This window comes from Haliotis asinina, chromosome 15 (assembly GCF_037392515.1).
Source record: "Haliotis asinina isolate JCU_RB_2024 chromosome 15, JCU_Hal_asi_v2, whole genome shotgun sequence".
Lineage (NCBI taxonomy): Eukaryota > Metazoa > Mollusca > Gastropoda > Lepetellida > Haliotidae > Haliotis > Haliotis asinina.
In genome coordinates, this window is record NC_090294.1 from 22,726,172 (window position 1) to 22,744,393 (window position 18,222).

The following is an 18,222-nucleotide window of genomic DNA, read 5'->3' on the forward strand; positions in this document are numbered from 1 at the left end:
CCAATCAGGTCCCACCGATCCATGCTCCTGGTTGTTAATCATTCCCCAAAGGTGCCACAGTGAGCAGTCACTGTGTTGTGATAACATAAACCACTGCGCTAGACACTTGACCAATGATGACTTCAAACAGACATGACATTGGCAGTTTATTTGTCTTTATGATCTTCAGTTTGACAAGCTTATTGAAAACAATGATATGCATATCATATACATACATATTCATACTTAATTTTGTTACATTATGCATATTAACAAGACTTTAACAAACAAAACTGAGCACCAGCACATATATAAACTACACATATCCAAGGTTCATACAGATATATAGCTTGTCAACATTTGGAAAAAAATCTCGCACACTCTAAATTCCTTGAAAGACCTAAAAATCAATGTTAACATCACAAATGTTTCAACACGATTTATTAAAACATATGAAATATGTTACATGTGTTATGATTTGTAATGCTGTTATGACAAGCATATGCAGTTTTCTACATAATCAAGTTTTTTCAAAGGAGAAGTTAAAACTTAAGAACCTTTCAAGCCATAATGAACCTGAATATTAAAAGTCCTAGGTATCAAAGCTCGCTTGAGTAACCGTAAATTTGCATATTAAAACCTATGGTATAACTCTGTTCATAACATTGTATAAAATGACATTTGTAAATAATAATGTCTTTCAACAGAAAGCAATGAATTCTTTCCCAAGTATGCTAGTGATCAACAAGGAACTCAATTCTCTCTTCTTTGATTATATATCATTTTGATTTCACAAATATCACAACATCCTGATATGGCAAAATATTGGAATGCTTTTTTAATATCTTTCATAAATATCAACAAACACAAATATCTAGGAAGGTTATCTCAGTGCTATGACTCTCATTATCCTATGTTGTATGAGACTTAATCTGTCTTAGTGATCACCATGAAAGAGAGCCCTTGAAAATCCAGAAGCACTGGATTAGAAGGAAAACCTAATCTTGTCATTATACCAGTCTAGATGTTTGGAGATTAAAGACAGTCTCTTAAACCTCTTCCATACACTTTCATCAAATTCTAGCTGCCTCAAAGAACAAGCATGGATAATGTCTACCCAATCTGTGCTCCAAAACCCTATCAAGTTGGGATTTAAGAAGGATTACAAACTTGTGTTCCACAGTCCAATGTTGTCACTTGCACTCTTCACTATAAGAGCTTAAAATGATCCACGAAGTCTTCATAAAACACTGAAGACTTTGTGTTCGGATGCTGATACCTGGCTGAGGATTCTCTCTATAAGATGCCTTGATCATAACTTGTGTATGTATCTTCATACACTAGTGGTGCCATTTCATGTTCCTTCTCCAGCTCATCAATACAAACAAGTAATGCCCATCACCAGTGTGTAGTCCTTTTAGTGGCAAAGACTGCTGCCATTACAAGACCACAATGCTCTTTTCTAACACTGTAGCCAGTACACATTCTAAGTGGTCTAGATGGTCTTCATGTCAGCACAAGAAGTTATGAGTGTTCCCTGATCTGATGCCACCACCAGTCCTTATGAGAAGTGTCGATGCAGGGTTTTCTATGATATGTGAATACAGTCGAAATCCGTTTAACTGGACGCTTTGGTTTCACTCTAAAATCGTCCGGAGAGCGGTTAACTGGATCAAACAAGCTAAACGTGAAAATTAAGTGAAAGCAAAAACTTTTCATGTTTGTATATCAGTAAATCAATAGTCACAAAAGTAATAACAGTGAATCATCATTAACATATAAGTGTACCAATAATACATGGAAGGCGGAACACATTACCATTTGTCATAATCATGTAGCGTGTGGAGCTTCGGGTGGTTAGATGCACAAAGTAAATCAATGATAAAAAGTCTCTATTTTGCCAATTGCATATCTTTTTTTAAATTTTACAAAACATATGACATTGCGTTGAACTTATGCTGTCTGCAGAAAGTAAACTTCCAGACGGGTTCACATGACTTATGGTAGATCATGTGGCAAGCTAATTTTAACTTGCATCGCGACAGATAGTAGGGGTTGATTTATAGTGTTATATACTTTACAATTACAGTGTAGTTTACCTTAATCCTACTTAACATGTGTTTTCATTACTGATAAAATGTTCTCACACCCGCCAAATCCGAACAACCCGAGTGACACACGTCCCTAGTGTTTTGATGGCTAATTAATCAATTCACATCAAAAGCCTTCCGACAGATTAAGAATGAAATCACTTAGTCCTGTGGTAAACGGTATTGACGCGACACATACACATGCATGTTGCACACATCTTTCCATCCGGATAACTGGATCATTTTTGAAAATGATGGTTTGAAAATTCGCCGTATGGATCTGAAAGCGTGGGGTCCGGTTAAGTGAGTACAATCAATGAATGTAAGTTTCGTTTCCCATAAAAATCGTCAGGGTTTCCAGATATGTGGGGTCCGAGTAAATGGGGTTTGACTGTATGTACCTAGTAATACTGGTATTAACAAATGAAAAGAATGGATGCAGAAAAAATATTCACTGCATCCAGAGGGACATACGACATTATTGCACCCACAACATATCTCAGACTTTGTTAAGTGTTTGGTTGTTTCTTACACAGCAGTTTCTTTTATCATTTCAACTGTCAGTCCACATGATCAAGGTTTCATTCCAGGTTCCCAAGGAATGATCAAAACATACAGTTCACAGAACCCTTGTTTTGTCTGCAAGGCCCCTTAAAACTAATAATTAAGGTCTGGATTCCCATGTTCATGCGCTGAGGTTAAACCCTGTAGATGGTCATCATTTCAAGATCTGACACCCTGGTCTCATGTCGTCATCAGTACTCCTTCCTATGAGTAGTCTAGACAGCATTCATCATAAGAGACTGATGGATGTGTACGCCTCCCCAGACATATCCCAAAGTTTGCGAGCCAGTTGACGGCAGTGTGATGCGATGTACTGCGGATGGACCAGGCCTACATGCATCAAGTACAGCTCATAGCAGTGTACAGCACCCGGCACTGAATTTGGGAAGCACTTCTGTATCAGCTGTCTGAAGACAAAAACATACACATGTAGTTACCGACTGTAAAATCTTGTCTGATTCTCCTATGAAGTTGAAATGAAGTCAGAAAATCTGTCCAAGCTCAAGGGTGACTCACAAATATCAACAGATGCACTTTTTTTTTTGAAGATGAACAGTTGTGGGATTCAGTTTATAAGTAAAGTTTCATAGCAATGATATGAAGACAGTGTTATAGCCTGACATACTGATAAATTCTGATTGAATGTTTTTTTTCCCCATGATTTTTTAACACTATGAAAACTGGGGATATACAAAGCAATATTTCATCACTTCCTTTTTTTAATCCTTTAACAATGGGATGAAACTAACAAATTTGAATCCTAATAAAGCCAAGATGCAAGACACTGTGCATATATGAAGAAGACCTTGTAGACACAACAAATGAAATGAAACTATCCATATTTTTTGGCACACAAAACCACGTTAATCATCCATCTTGCAAAATAATATCTTTACTTAGCTACACCAAGCGTCACAAAGGGACTAAAGTAGTGATGATACAAAATATGCTATGACAAATGACATTTAACATGTATAAGACAAAATGTTACGGATGTCAACTTCTTCTTTATTGTTTACTTGCCCCTTCGTCAAGTGGATGCTAACTAATGATGACAATTTGAAGTTTTATTTTTCATTAAACATGGTTGCCATCTTTGTTTGCTTGGCGAGGCAGCAATGAGGATGGTACATGGGTGCTCGTATGGGCACAGGTGTTCCGGATTGAGTCCTTGGTGGCACTCGAGATTCTTAACATGCCCCTGATGTACTATTTACCTGAAGAATGTCCCAGTGAGTATTCCAGGAGAATTCATATCATGGCTTGGTTTATAGGGCACCTGCACTGGGAGAGGATTCCCCTGAAGCACAAATGCCAGTATTGCAATTACAAACATTTGTAATGGAAATAATTCCATTACACCTCAGACAACAATAATCAATAATAAAAAAATTAAAAAAAATAAAAACAGAAAAAAGAATCAAGCCATTGCTTAGTTCAAATAATATATACCTTTCACAGTGAATGAGTGGGTATAGTTTTATGCCACCCTAGGCAATATTCAAGCAATATCACAGCAGGGGACATCAGAAATGGGCTTCACACATTGTACCCATGTAGGGAATTTAACCTGGGTCGTGGCTGTGATGAGTGAACACTTTGAACACAAGGCAAACCCAATGACCTTTATTCCTTTCACAATTCCTATTTAGGAACAAAAAAGAAACTTCAATTATAATCTGACATTTGAAAAAGTTAGGTTTCCATGGTAACAAAACTACCTTAACGACACAGTGGATATAGATCTGTAGCATGCACTAAGTGAAGTATGAAGAATTTGTGTAACTAACATGAACAAATGTATTTCAAATCATGTCACTATCACAAGTTACTGAAACAGTAACACACACTCACACATATATGCTTGGAAGCAATAAATGAAGTATGTAACATTTGCGTAAAATAGGAAAACAAGATGAACACATATTTAATCATATGAATATTGCAAGATACGGAAACAGTAAAACATATATCAATCTCACAGTATGGAGTGCAGGGGTTCAAAATTGTTTTGTTAAAAGCGACTTGCCACAGGGCCAGTGACTTCAAGAAAGTACCTTGTCCTGACTAATTTTCCACGTGCCCTGATATTATGACACACTGTTTGATGTTAATGTTTGCTGGACTATTCATCGAAGAGTGATACATTTGAAAGAATGATAGCTCTAAATAACCATTATTGTGAAATGTAATAGCTACACTATGAGTAGATATGAATGAAATCCAAGTTTATTTGTAGTTTGAAACCATACGTGGAAATTATCTAGTAGTCCACGAACAAGTAAGATACCATTATTTGATTGCCCATAATGAAAAAAGACTTGTCCCGGGCGTCAGGTGATGGGACTTTAGAACCCCTGGAGTGTCTGTACCAACTCACAGTGTTATCTTCAAACCAGAGGAAATACGAGTAGTAGAAGTCCCCGTCACGGAACATGATGGACGTGTAACCCTCCGTCAACTTCACCATCATATGCTCCACCATCATCCACACCTACATCAACACAAAAAATTGTTAAACTGCCTCGGAAGTCTTGTAGAAGACTGCCAGTCTGCTGAAGACAAATTGAGAGTTGACATCTGACTGGCTTGAAACAACACCATGCATCCAGATCACTGGGTAACCTCATATAATCAGTTTTCGGTCACATAAGAAATCCTGTCGTATATTTCTGATGATGCATAATAAATACATAGTTAAAAGTTCACTTTGATTTTACATGGAACCATTTAAAATGCAGGGTTTGACAGTGTGGTTGAGTGAGTAAGTATTGGTATGATTTTACACTGCTTTTAGCAATGCTCCAGCAATATCACAGCAGTGGGGAGAACACCAGAAATGGCCTTCATACATTGTACCCATGTGGGGAATCAAACATGGGCCTTTAATGTGATGAGCAAACACTTCAACCACTATGCTACCCCATGGTTGTCAGAATGTGAATGGTATCAGAACTATGGTATCCTTTTGCAAACAAGGAACTCATATTTATGTCCCACCTTGTTTTTAACCAGACTTGTAGCATCCTTCTTGCCTTTCTCCTCCGGGGTGATATTCAGGGATGGAGCTGTCAGCTGGTTGGACTGACGGTCAATGTAGATAAAGTGGACCATACCAGGGAACTCATCCAGGTATCTTCCACAAGTCAAGGACCATGTAGGTAAACATTACAAATGGAAATGTAGAATTTTTTGTGTGTGAAAAGGTACAGCCATATGTAGTAGCAGAGAAGATGTAGGTTTAAGGGTAAATTTGCCCATTGTGTTTCATGTTATTTGTATCTGTGCATGCCATGATTCCTGTTCACTATCTGGAATAAGATGTCATTATGAGCGCATTGTCATATCCTTCTTTCAGCAAAATGCATCAATCTCACAGCATGGTGGGACATGAGAAATGGGATTCACACACTGAACCCATATGGGAATCCAAACCCAAGAAGTCTTTCCCCAAGTCACCCATGCCTGTCGGAAGTGGAGACTAACGGGATCGTGTGGTCATACTTGCTGACTTGACTGATCATGTCCCAATTGCGTACATTCATGCTCATGCTGCTGATCACTGGATTACCTGGTTCAGACCTGATTATTTACTGACCACTGCAATACAGCTGGTATACTGCTGTGTGTGGTGTGAAACTAAACTCACTCATTTGCATGCTGAGAAACTCTTTCATGAGTCTACTACCATTCCCCACCCATGCTCCTGAGCAGCATCCATGACAGTTTCATCTGTCATCACTTCAAAAGTCTGTTTGATTGCTGAGTGAATCAGTGAGTTTAGTTTTACAGCGCTTCCAGCAGTATTCCAGCTACATGGAGCAGTCTAAAATAATAGAGCCCGAACCAGACAATCCAGTGATCAATAACATGAGCATCAATATGCACAACTGAGAACCGATGACACGTGTCAACAAAGTCAGAGAGCCTAACAACCTGATCCTGTTAGTCACCATTTACAACAAGCATAGTTGCCTTTTGGGCAAGCAGTGGTTGCTGAAGACCTATTCTACCCCAGATCTTCAAGGGCAGTTTAACCGATGAAGAAAGGATACGATGTCATTGGGATGTTCCTCTGAGCCTTCACTGAGAGGTAGTGTCTATAGTCAGACAACTCGTTCCTGATCTTGTCTCTCAGTATTTGAATAGCCTCTCGGAAACTGACATTGACAGTCTGTGGGGACAGGTACAAGTAGGAGAACAGGTCCTTCAGCTTCTTCATCAGTTCCCTCAGGGATGTCTCAAGCCTGAAACACAAGTGTCCAACATATATTGTATTGCACAGCATTACTATCCTATATTTCCTTTTGTGCAATGATGGCTAATTCACCATGACATTAGGTCCACTGAACAGTGAAACATCACCAAAGACTGGTATATGCTTTTGTGTTATGATGACTAATGGCCATGACATTATTGTGTGTATTTCTATTTTAAATTATATAGTTTTAAAGAGCCCTGAATAATAAAAAACATTATCAAAGTTGTGTAATTACCTTTGTGTAATCATGGCATTTTTAGATGTGATATCTAATGACATTATTTTCATTTGATAATGACATTATCATGGGACCCTCTATTATTGCGATAGTTAATGTTGTCGCCATCGGGATTATGAGATTTGTCATTTTATATATGTTTTCACCTGACTGATGTTTAATCTTCATTTCTGTCACAATGAGGCACAGTCACAGTTTATTTAATATCACGGTAGCAATCCTGATTGTCTTGTTCGACATGAAAATTGAAGCAACTCTCAATTATCGTGACATTGCTGTTTTCTTACTATAGCACGTGGTATAAGCAAATGACACTGTGAAACGTTTACAAAGACAACTAACCAATCTAAATAGTCTTATTGGTAAAAAAATATTTAGGAATTTCATTCACATCAGAAATATCATCATGTTTTCAACCAAAACATTGGCAACAACGTACAAAACACTGTTTTGCCGCCTTAAAATGTACCATACAAACCTGAAGTGTGATTCTCACTATATATTAGGTCACCTCTTGTTTTCCCTGAATAATTGCAATTGAAGCTTTTGTTTTGAAGGGACAGGTTTTACATTTCACTATATAAACCTAAAGTGTGCTTCTCACTATATATTAGGTTATTTTGTTTTCCCAGAATAACCACATTTGAGGTTTTTGTTTCGGATGGACAGGTTTTACTTTTCGCAAGAAAGATCTCTTCCCAGGTTTTACTTTTCGTTAGTTAGACCACTTCCCAGGTTTTACTTGTCCTAACTTTATATGAACATCAACATTCAAATGATACATGAGTGTTTGAAATCAATCAAAAAATATCATTCAAGATTAAACTCACAATACAAATGTTTTCCCAAGGGGGATTAGAAATGCAAATATCAGATTCGCATGCAGATGCTCTACCGCACGGCCACCGGGCCGACAAAGGTGATGGGGTTAAATTATCTACTCATAGTTACTGTCATAAAATTGATTTTACATGTGCTTGTTATATAGCTTCATTGAATGATCATCTACATTATAATTATCCATCACTGACTGTATATATGCGGAGTCAAAAAAGAAACGTCACAAAATGTAATTTTGAAAAATAATAAATAATTTTTCTCTGATGATACAGCTATGTATCTGAAATGGGATCCCTATCTTTCGACTCTAGCAAAACATTAGCAAAACCCACTCAAACCCATTCATTCGTCGTGCAAATGATGTTAGTGCCAAATCAGGTTTTGCATGTGCCAAAATCACAATTCTAACAGTACTTCAAATGCCACGATTGTCAAATGTGCAACGTGAAAATGCCATTGGCATGGGGGAAGATCGGTTATTGACGTCACAAGAGCAATGGGATGCAGCCGTCATACTGTGTATGACTTGCGAGGTCATCTACAACAAACTGGCACCTCTTCTGATCGCCCAAGGTCGGGTCGTCCACATGTGACATGACCTGAAGACCGTCACCTACATGACAGGTTTCTGTCAGCCACACGAACCAGGGCTGAGATGTTTAGAGGTCGACTGTCCTAACAGACCATTCGAAATCTGTTGGGGGCTGCCAATCTCCATTCTTGACGCCCATATCACCATTTCATCAACATCAACGTCTGCTGTGGGACAAACGTCACCTCCAATGGACCCAGAGAGACTGGAATCGAGTCGTCTTTAGTGATGAATCCAGGTTTACCCTCAGATTCACGGACGACAGGCATGGAGTCTGGAGACAATGTCGTGAACGGTATGCACAATGTTGTGCACAGGAAGTTGACAGATTCGGGGGCGGAGGTTGCATGGTGTGGGGTGCTTCCTGTAGGAAGAACCGTTCCTGACTTCTGGTCATCCATGGGCACCTCCCAGCTGCTGCTTACCGCGACCAGGTGCTCACCCCTGAACTTGTTCCTTTCAAGGCAGCTCATGGCCCAGGTCTACAATTCCAGCATGATAATGCTCGGCCGCATACTGTGATGTTGACAAAACACTGGAATCAACATCATGGACTGGCCATCAAGGTCCCCTGACCTTAATCCAATAGAGTGTGTTTGGGATGCACTTGGGAGAAGGCTTCATGGTCTTAGGAACCAACCTCAGAATTTGCACTGCCTTGCAAGAGCAATGCTGCAGAATCCCCAACCACATGTTCACAAGCATCAGGCATTCAATGAGGAGATCGTGTTTGGCAGTGGTGAATGTGCGGGGCAGCCATATACAATATTGAACTGAGAAATTTTGAATTTTTATTCTTGTGACTTGACATTCTGTATACCCATGTTTTGGAACGGCAGTTTAGCCCAATGGAACTAATTCTGGCACTGTCAGTGTAATGAGTACTTCACACAGATCTCAGCAATGAAATAAGAACAATTTAACCATCTTACCATCTCTTGTTATTTTATAGTGTCCTGAAGAAAGAATGTGAAGTTTCTTTTTTGACTCAGTATATGTTAGAGAAAAACTTCTAGGTTTTGATAGACAATGTAAATCTACCGGGGTACCGGAATCCTTCCCCCCCCAGGGGATTTCCCTCCCCCTCTGGTTTTACACTGTATACAAAATCCTCAGAGGTGTGTTTTCTCCTATACATACAATTTGCTGCAATGTGCAGGGTGAATGTGTATCATACCTCACTTCCTGTTATACTTCTGGGACAGAAAATATGCAAATGACCTTGTAGTGGTTTTCAGGATTACTCTTGATGACGCAAGTTTTGATTCATGCTAGATGTAATAGCAGTAGGGATCATGATAGTTGCTGAAGTTACTGAAATACTTGAATACATTTATGATAAGACATAAAATTCCAATCAAGTAAATGACTTTATCAAGAGCGATGATTTTTTAAATGTAATTTGCATATGTAAACAGCATATGCTGGGTGTGGTATTTCTACTTTCCTATGTTTTTTACTTGCTGCGATAATAGAGAGCCCACAATAATAGAGAGTCCCATTATATATTTTATTTCAAATTCATTTACACTCTTGTTAAGGTAAGGAACTATTTCCAAGGTTCTGTTATTCCTTTTATGCAAGGATGGCAATAACTACAACATAATTTTACATTGTGTCTGTGAGACAGTAATACAGTAACTCGGCTGAGATCAGCTTAATGTGACAGTTTGACACTCACCCAGTTGAGACTACCACCCCTGGATCCTCCTCAAGGTAAGCTAGGAGGCTGTTCTTCAGCCCATCATTGTCCCACTTCCGTTTGACATCATTCATGACACGTTGCACATCTCCCTGCATAACATATAATGTAGCTATCTCACGTGACACAAGATTTAGGTAACTGCATCAGGTACTAAAAACACTTTAACCTCTTGGATACTTCACTTCCCAAAGAGGTTGACAAGATGTGCAAGAATCCAACCTCATCTCTATATAACACTCAAAAAGAAAGGCCTCACGCTGTGATGAAAATAGGACTCACAATATGCAGAGTATATGGATACGTGTTCTGGAATCCCATGTAAATCTAATTCTAGCACCTCAATAAATCTGTCACAAACCACGGGTCATACTGTTATTCAGTGATATTGATTCTACAGCCACCTAAGGCAACTGACCTTGACCTTTCTGAGTGTGCCCTGTATTTTAGCAAGAAGTGAGTTCATGACATCATACAGCATCTCCCCCCTTGCATGGCTCAGCTTTTCTTTCTCCCCTGACAAAACGTCTTTGATGATATGAAACATCTGGCACAGGTGGGGAGCTATCTGTCCATGTCGAGCCTGTAATAAACAGTCCAAAATTGTTCTACATCAAACAGTTTGTGCATGGAATCCCATCCCCATCACTTATTTGCTCATTTAGAAAAAAAATAGAAACACCTGGCACAAGAGTATGTACATATTAAAAAATTATTTCAGTGACATTTTGTAACAAAACTGGCAACAAATGTGTACAGTGTGTCCTGTAGACAGAGCAAGATAATAATGCTACATACGCAGCACTGTACTTAACAAGACACTCACATGCACTATGCACTGACAACATGATGGGAATTATTACCTGTATAAACTAAGCTGCCTGTGGGATACAAGAAGGTTAATAGTCATGTGACTTATCCCACCATATACCCATCTTCTGTTGGGTGCACAGGCGATATTTCAGAAACTCAATTGCCTAAAGGTAGCACGAAAACCTTAGAAACTAACAGGAGTGAAGCTGCCATCCATTCAAGCACTCAATGACAATGGTGAAGACAATACCAGGCAGGATCTGGATACAGTGTACCTGGTGGGGGAGGGGTAATGTCAGCTGACAACTCACCTCAATGACGATGATCAGGACAATACCAGGCAGGATCTGGGTACAATGCAGCTGGTGGGGGAAGAAAGTACATCCTGGCGTTCTCAGGAACACCATCTGCCTCCAGTAGTCTCTGTCTACGGGTGATCTGTCTGGCTGGGTGTTCTTGGTAGATGGTTCATCAGATGAAACAGTCCCTGACCGAGATCTACCCTTGTCCTCACTTGAAGGAGTGGAAGACTGGAACAGATTGTAATGCTTGTAAAGTTCTTAGACTGTTGCTACTCTCAGTATTGCAAAGTGCACCACATAGCATGACAAAAATAGTTTTCTTGGAACACTTGTCAATAAAGGTGTTTCCTTGATGTTATTCCAGTACTGCAAAGTGTTTTACACAGTGCAACACTTATGTGCTATTGTTGTACGGAATGAAAGCAGGAAAACTAAACTAGATTGGAACACATGTCAATAAATGGTGTTTCCTTGATTGTCAAGTCTTTCATTTGTTTCTTGCAGTGCACTGAACAAATATCTAGTGCAGAGATGCCAACCCTTAAACAAATGAAAGCGGAGTCATGCCTTGCCCAAAACAATTCTCGGGCCCTGAAGGTGCGAGTTGGGGATGAGCGTGAGAGGGGGATCTAGAACCTTTTGACGGTTTTCTTACAGACAAATCATGAAAGTAGATTTTGAGTAACTCCTTCATAGTCAGGCTGGTTGGCAGTGTAGAGAAGGAAAGTCATGCCTTGCCCAAAACAATTCTCGAAACCCTGAAGGTGCGCCTTTATGGGTGACTGTGAGAAGGGGATCGGGACCCTTTTGACGGTGGGCGTCTGGTGTGTGTGTGGGGGGAAGCTCTCCTACAAAAATGTTCTAAAAATCTGAGTTTTTTACAGACAAATTGGAGAGTAGATTTTGAGTTTGAGTTTGGAGTAACACTTCCAAAGTCGGAGTGGTTGGCATTTCTGCTAGTGTAGAGGAGGAAAGGCTGGGTGAATGTGAATACATTAGGCCTTTGTCAGTAAATAATGATGTTGACTTGTGTCAGGCTTCCATCAGTTATGGTCCTGCTACATCCTAAACAGTAAACAACAGTTTGTTGGATGGGCAGATGAGTAAAAAAGTCAAACTTTCATCATCCGACCACCTCCTCTGTTGGTTCCATTTACAGCTGAGAGGTACTGGGGCCCATTTCACAAAAGAAAAATCAATCATAATGCCAAGAAAATTGTGACCGTTATAATTTAAAATAGACTTACTGTCATAACGCTAGGATGCTAAGATCACTTGCTAGAGTGGTGATCTGGTCCAAGATTGTCGAAGCTCACTTAGCACTAAGATAGTCAGTCATAAGTTAATGTTAATGAATGGCAATTAATACAATCACAGCACTAAGAGAGCTTTGAAAATCAAGACCCACTGTAGTCATGGAATTAAAAAAAGAAAAGAGGTCTATTGCTATAGGTGTTCACAAACTTACCAGCAAGTTGGCACTGTGTCTAGACTGGAACTCAATCCTGGATCTGAAGAAGTTCCCTCCCTCTGTGGGAGACAGGACTGGGTACTCTGTATTTGTAAGGGTTGGAGTTGCTGAAATATGAGGACAATCGGGTATTGACCAGACAATCCAGTGACCTGCAGAATCAGCATCAGTCCATGTAATTGGGATATGATGACATGTAAACTAAGTCAGCGAGTCTGACCACCTGATCCCATTAGTCCTGTGAGGGAGTGAGTGAGCTATTTGCTTACTGTGTGAGGAAAGCCAAACATGCAGGTTTCAAATATTTACCAATTTGGTGAAATTCTCTAACAGAGGTATGGACCTGACACACCCAAACACAGAATCTGACAGAATTTGGATTCCAATCCATGATCAAAGGTCTCTGGCATGCCAAAGGAACATTGCAGAGACTTGCAGCACCGTAGATGACCAGGCCCTCATCAAAGAGCTTACATAATACATTTGCAGATAATACACACATAATTATAGACCTTATCTGGGATTTTCACCTGATGTACTGTGCTCTTCTGTGTCAGTCAGAGTCTGCTCACTGTCAGTGTTCAACTTTGAAATACTGGGAGACTGAGACTGACTGTCAGATGTTGTCGCTATGTCAGGTGATTTGACATAACCTGACTGATAGTCTTCTGATTGAGCTAACACGCTGTCTGGCTTTACCTCCAACGTATTGTCAGAGTATGACTTAATGTCCATGGCTGGTGTCTGACCTTGGTCTGCCCAGTCTTTTGTTGAATTTAAAGACTGACTTTCATCAGTTGGTTTTGGTTCAATGTCTGCTTCTGTCTCTGCTGGTGACATCTGGTCATGACCACCCTTTGTTTCTGCTGAGCTGACAGACTGACTGACCACTTCTTCCATTTGTTCAAGGTATTTCTTCACCTCTGTGCTACTGGCAGACTGGGACTGGTCAGAGCTTGGCAACTGCTGCTTGCTGCTTGCCTCAGTCCTTGTTGTGTTGACACTGTCTGCCTGGTCAGCCCCTGCAGGCGTGTGCGACCTCTCACTGTTTGGTGTTGTTGGAGCACTGTGGAACTGAAAGAACACATTGGCAGATTCAGATACATGTATGCTTGGGTCCTATTCCAAACAATCAAACGTTACAGAGGTAATGTAATTATTTCTGAAGTCCCTCACCTCCTGATCACTTGATTCATCTCTGCGATCAGACTCTTGTCTAGCTGTTGAAGGAAGGAATGAGCGTGATCTCTTCCTGTTGATTGTGACATTAGACAGGGAGCGGGAGAAAAGATCTTCCAGTTTCTCACTTGATGGGAAGATGTCTTGAATTAGTAAAATGATGCTTAAAATGTCAGCTGCTTGAAGCTCTGAGGCTGTTCGACTGAAAATACAGTTAAGTACACCATTAACAGAAATTAATCATCCAAAACTGTGTTCCACATATTGCTTATGAGAGATCAAGTGATATTTCCTAGGGGATATCGTTTTGACAGTAGATAATGTACAATGCAGTAACAATACTATGATGTCACAATGCCATGACATTGCTGCACTGCAAGTCTAATGGCAGTACTACATTCAGTGATGTACATTTCTAACTGAAAACTAACCAACAGCGATTTTGGATGATACATAGAATCTCACCCTCGTGACTTCTTATAGTAAATATATCAACACTTCTTGATAAAAGTTAAAATATCCTTGGCAAGTCCCAGATATTTGTAACTTTATCAACTCCTGTTGATATAATTGATATCAGAAGACACTTGGGTGAGATTCTCTATCAATCATGAAACAAATACACAAATGTATTCATAATTATTCAAAGTTAAAAAATTGCAATTTCCTCTGATTCTTGTCATGATGCATGTTGTCATCTACACTATTTCTAAATAATCTCAACATAAATAGTGGTCTTATGGCCAACAGCACTAGCTTGGAGACTGCTGTTATTTAATATCACCTGTGGCCAGCAATAATGCAATAAAAACAGAGCCGATAACTGCCTCATAACTATAATTTACAAAGGTTCAATTTCTTTAACATCTGAACCACTACTTAGTTTCTGAAAACCAAATTAACAGTTATTTGTGATTTCATAAGATTCCAATGCTTAGTGTGCATATTACAGTAAATACGTGTATGGAACTTTGCCCACACAGGAACTGTGTACATACTCTGAATACAGGGCCATCAACTTGGCGTTAACAGCACTTTGTGATTTCATAAGATCCTATTACCCAGTGCACATATTACAGTAAATACAGTATCTGTGCACATACTCTGAATACAGGGCCATCAGCTTGGTGTTGACCAGGAGCAGGGAATGCTGGGCCGGTCTTGACAACAGGTCATCTGTTACCCTCATCACCCTCTCCAACAGCTCGACACACTTCTCATTCACAAGCTGGTTCACTTGAAGCCGTTCAACAGCCTGAAACAGCATTTCTTATTTTACTGAAATGATAATAATGTTTTGCAAGACAGAATTTGTGTTATGCATCCAGTACACACTCACCAGTGTAATAAGTATATATATTACAGTAAATACAGCACCTTTATTCATACTCCAAGTAAATAGGCATCAACTTGATGTTGACTCGAAGCTGGGAATGACTGTTAGCATTACAGAATTTGTTATGCATCAAGTACACACTTTACCAAAAGATATACCGCATCAACCAACTTTCTATATTGTTACTTCCTTTCCTTTCATGGAAATGCAAATTTAAAATACAAGCAACCCATGCCTTGAGACTAACAGGGTCAGGTGGACACGCTTGCTGACCTGGCTGACACATGTCATTGTATACCAGTGGTGTAAATCGATGATCATGCTGTTGATCACTGGATTGTCTAGACTTGATTATTTAAAGACTGTCGCTATATGGCTGGAATATTGATTAGATTGGCGTTTAACAACAAACAAACCAAACATCAAATCTAACACCTGTGTCTCTATGGATTTGTATGAATTATATCAATAAGCAAGAAAAAGGTCAAACTACCTCAACAAGGTAGCACTGGTCGTCTTTTGATAACTTAGAATATGTGTCCAGCAGTCTCCTCAGGAAGTTCCATCTTGCCTTCTTGTCCTCAAACCTAGAGTGGCCAATTCTACAACAGAGTGAGTGTTTGGTTTTCATGGTGGCTTAGCAAAAGTTTGAATTCGAAGGCTGAACAAACTTGTTCGGCTGCCAAAATTTGCAAAAAACAGCTTACATCCCAGCATCTTAAGTTTGTTCCACTGGTTCAATTTAGTCACCAACAATCAACTTTATCGCTCGTCATCGAGACTCTCCTAATACATTCTTTATTAGCGCCAGACAAGCAAACGGTAATCGCTCCGATTTTTTTTTGAAGAGTGATAAACGCTTTGAGCTGTTGCAAGCCCGTAATAAGCAACGGCTTGCAACACACCCTTTGTTTTTCATACTAGGTGAGGTGAAATAGGTGGGACAGCAAAATGATCCACAATGCCTGGGATGCATACATAATAAGCAATAATGTTAAAATACATGTCATCTAAATATGGGGCCAAATATAAGCCTCTAAGCTGGGAGAGATGAATCCATTGACATAATAACACACTTACTCATCTGTGATGGGTCCGAACATAAACCCAACAAATTTCAGGAATATAAGGATCTTTCTATTCAAGGCATATTCTGTCTCCCTGTCATCCCCATTCATGCAAATGAACAGCAAGTCATCAACCTGAAACACAGCCAACAGTTTTCTTCAAATACCATGTTAAACACATTACACAAAATAACTTCTTACAGGCCTTCCCAGAATGGAATAACTCTGATATACATGTGTCCATATAGACTTTGAAGTCAAACCAAAGAAATCAGTTTCTGGAATGTGGGCCAGACTTTGTCATCCAGAAGATCAAAGTATATAATACATAATTACTCTATAATGATCAGTTAGTGATTATGGTTTTACACTGCTTTTGGCAATATTCAAGTTACCAGAAATGGGCTTCACACATTGTACCCATGTGGGGAATCAAACCAGTCTCTTTGGTGTGACAAGCCAACACTTTAACCACTATGCTACTCCAACGCTCCTCTATGATGAATAACCAAAGTATCTTTGATTGTGATGCAACCAGCTTCATCAGTTCATGACCCATCAAGTGAGATATACAGTATTACTGATACAAGTACAATTCATACCTGTTTAAACACAAAGATGTATCCATTTTCTAGAGTCACTGATGTACATGGGTTCTTAGATTCTTCAATTAGAGCCCAGTTGGACAGAACCAAGGGTGAAAACAGCTGCATAAACACAGTGGCGTCCACATTGTACAAATCTTTTTCTGCATCCTCAGGCTGAAAATATACATCAAATTTTACATATGAACTCATAATTACACACAAATGATAAACATATTAGTGACAGACTCTAAAGTCTGCTCATAGTTTCTTGTCAGTATCAGTGATCTTTCCATATCTTTGTCTTGTAATATATCCACAATACAAAGAAGTATTTTCAGAGACAACACAAGTTTAAAAGGAGATAAATAGGCTTCTGAATCACGTGCCACTTGACCAAAACTAACTGTATGAACAAACTCTTTTAATTTCACAAAATAGTATGAGCAAAAAATCTCAGATAACAAAATGAAATTATTAAATTTGTATCAACCCTACATTTTTGAAGTTGAAACCAAAGAGCATGTATCGTCAGAATATTCCTGATACACTTCAAAATCAAGACATGCATAATGAAAGCTTTGTCGTAAATGCTTCTGGACACACTATAGTTTGACTGAAAGGAGGGGACTAATATTTTGATGAATGACACTTCGTATTTTGTCAACCTGTGTAAAAATAGTGTTAGAATCAATTGGTTTTCTATCACTAAATTTCTCCGACAAATATTCTCGTTCAAAAGTGAGAGATTGATCTCCCACGCCCGGCAACGATTAACTGTCGGTCCCAAATCACAGACATATATTCGGTCTCACGGGACGGTCTTACAATAGTCTTGCCCTAAAACAAAATGTCAGTACTGTTTTCACAGTGCTCCCCCTCAAGTATGGGAGTAGTTTGATCTTGTGATGAAAACACAACTAACCTCCTGCAAGCCTTGCTTGGCAGCTTCACGGTTGATATATGCCGCGAAATCATCATCAAAGTCTACAAAAAGTACATCATTTATTTTATTTACAACAAGAAGACACTTCATTTTGCTACTTTCTGATTCCCTTCTGCATGTTTCTCTCCTAATCGCTTCCTGTTTTATCGTCTGCACGTGCTTTTGTTTATTTACTTAGTTTTGAGCCACTGATACGAATATTGCTATTTCTTAAACTAAATGGTTATCGATCATTCTGATAGGTGTGTATGCTTTCAA

General features: G+C 39.2%; 1 protein-coding gene across 1 annotated transcript; it reads right to left on the minus strand.

Moving 5' to 3' along the window:
- Positions 1–98: 98 nt before the first annotated feature.
- On the minus strand, positions 99–18,130 carry LOC137265373 (BLOC-3 complex member HPS1-like). The gene is made up of 16 exons (XM_067800762.1): positions 17,944–18,130; positions 17,037–17,195; positions 16,448–16,569; positions 15,861–15,969; positions 15,135–15,286; positions 14,029–14,233; positions 13,383–13,926; positions 12,850–12,959; positions 11,391–11,609; positions 10,685–10,849; positions 10,246–10,358; positions 6,689–6,880; positions 5,634–5,769; positions 5,014–5,127; positions 3,851–3,933; positions 99–3,040 (listed from the first exon to the last, which is right to left on the minus strand). The coding sequence occupies exons 1-16, from the start codon at positions 18,052–18,054 to the stop codon at positions 2,863–2,865; spliced, it is 2,712 nt and encodes a 903-aa protein (XP_067656863.1). The 5' UTR covers positions 18,055–18,130; the 3' UTR covers positions 99–2,862.
- Positions 18,131–18,222: the final 92 nt, after the last annotated feature.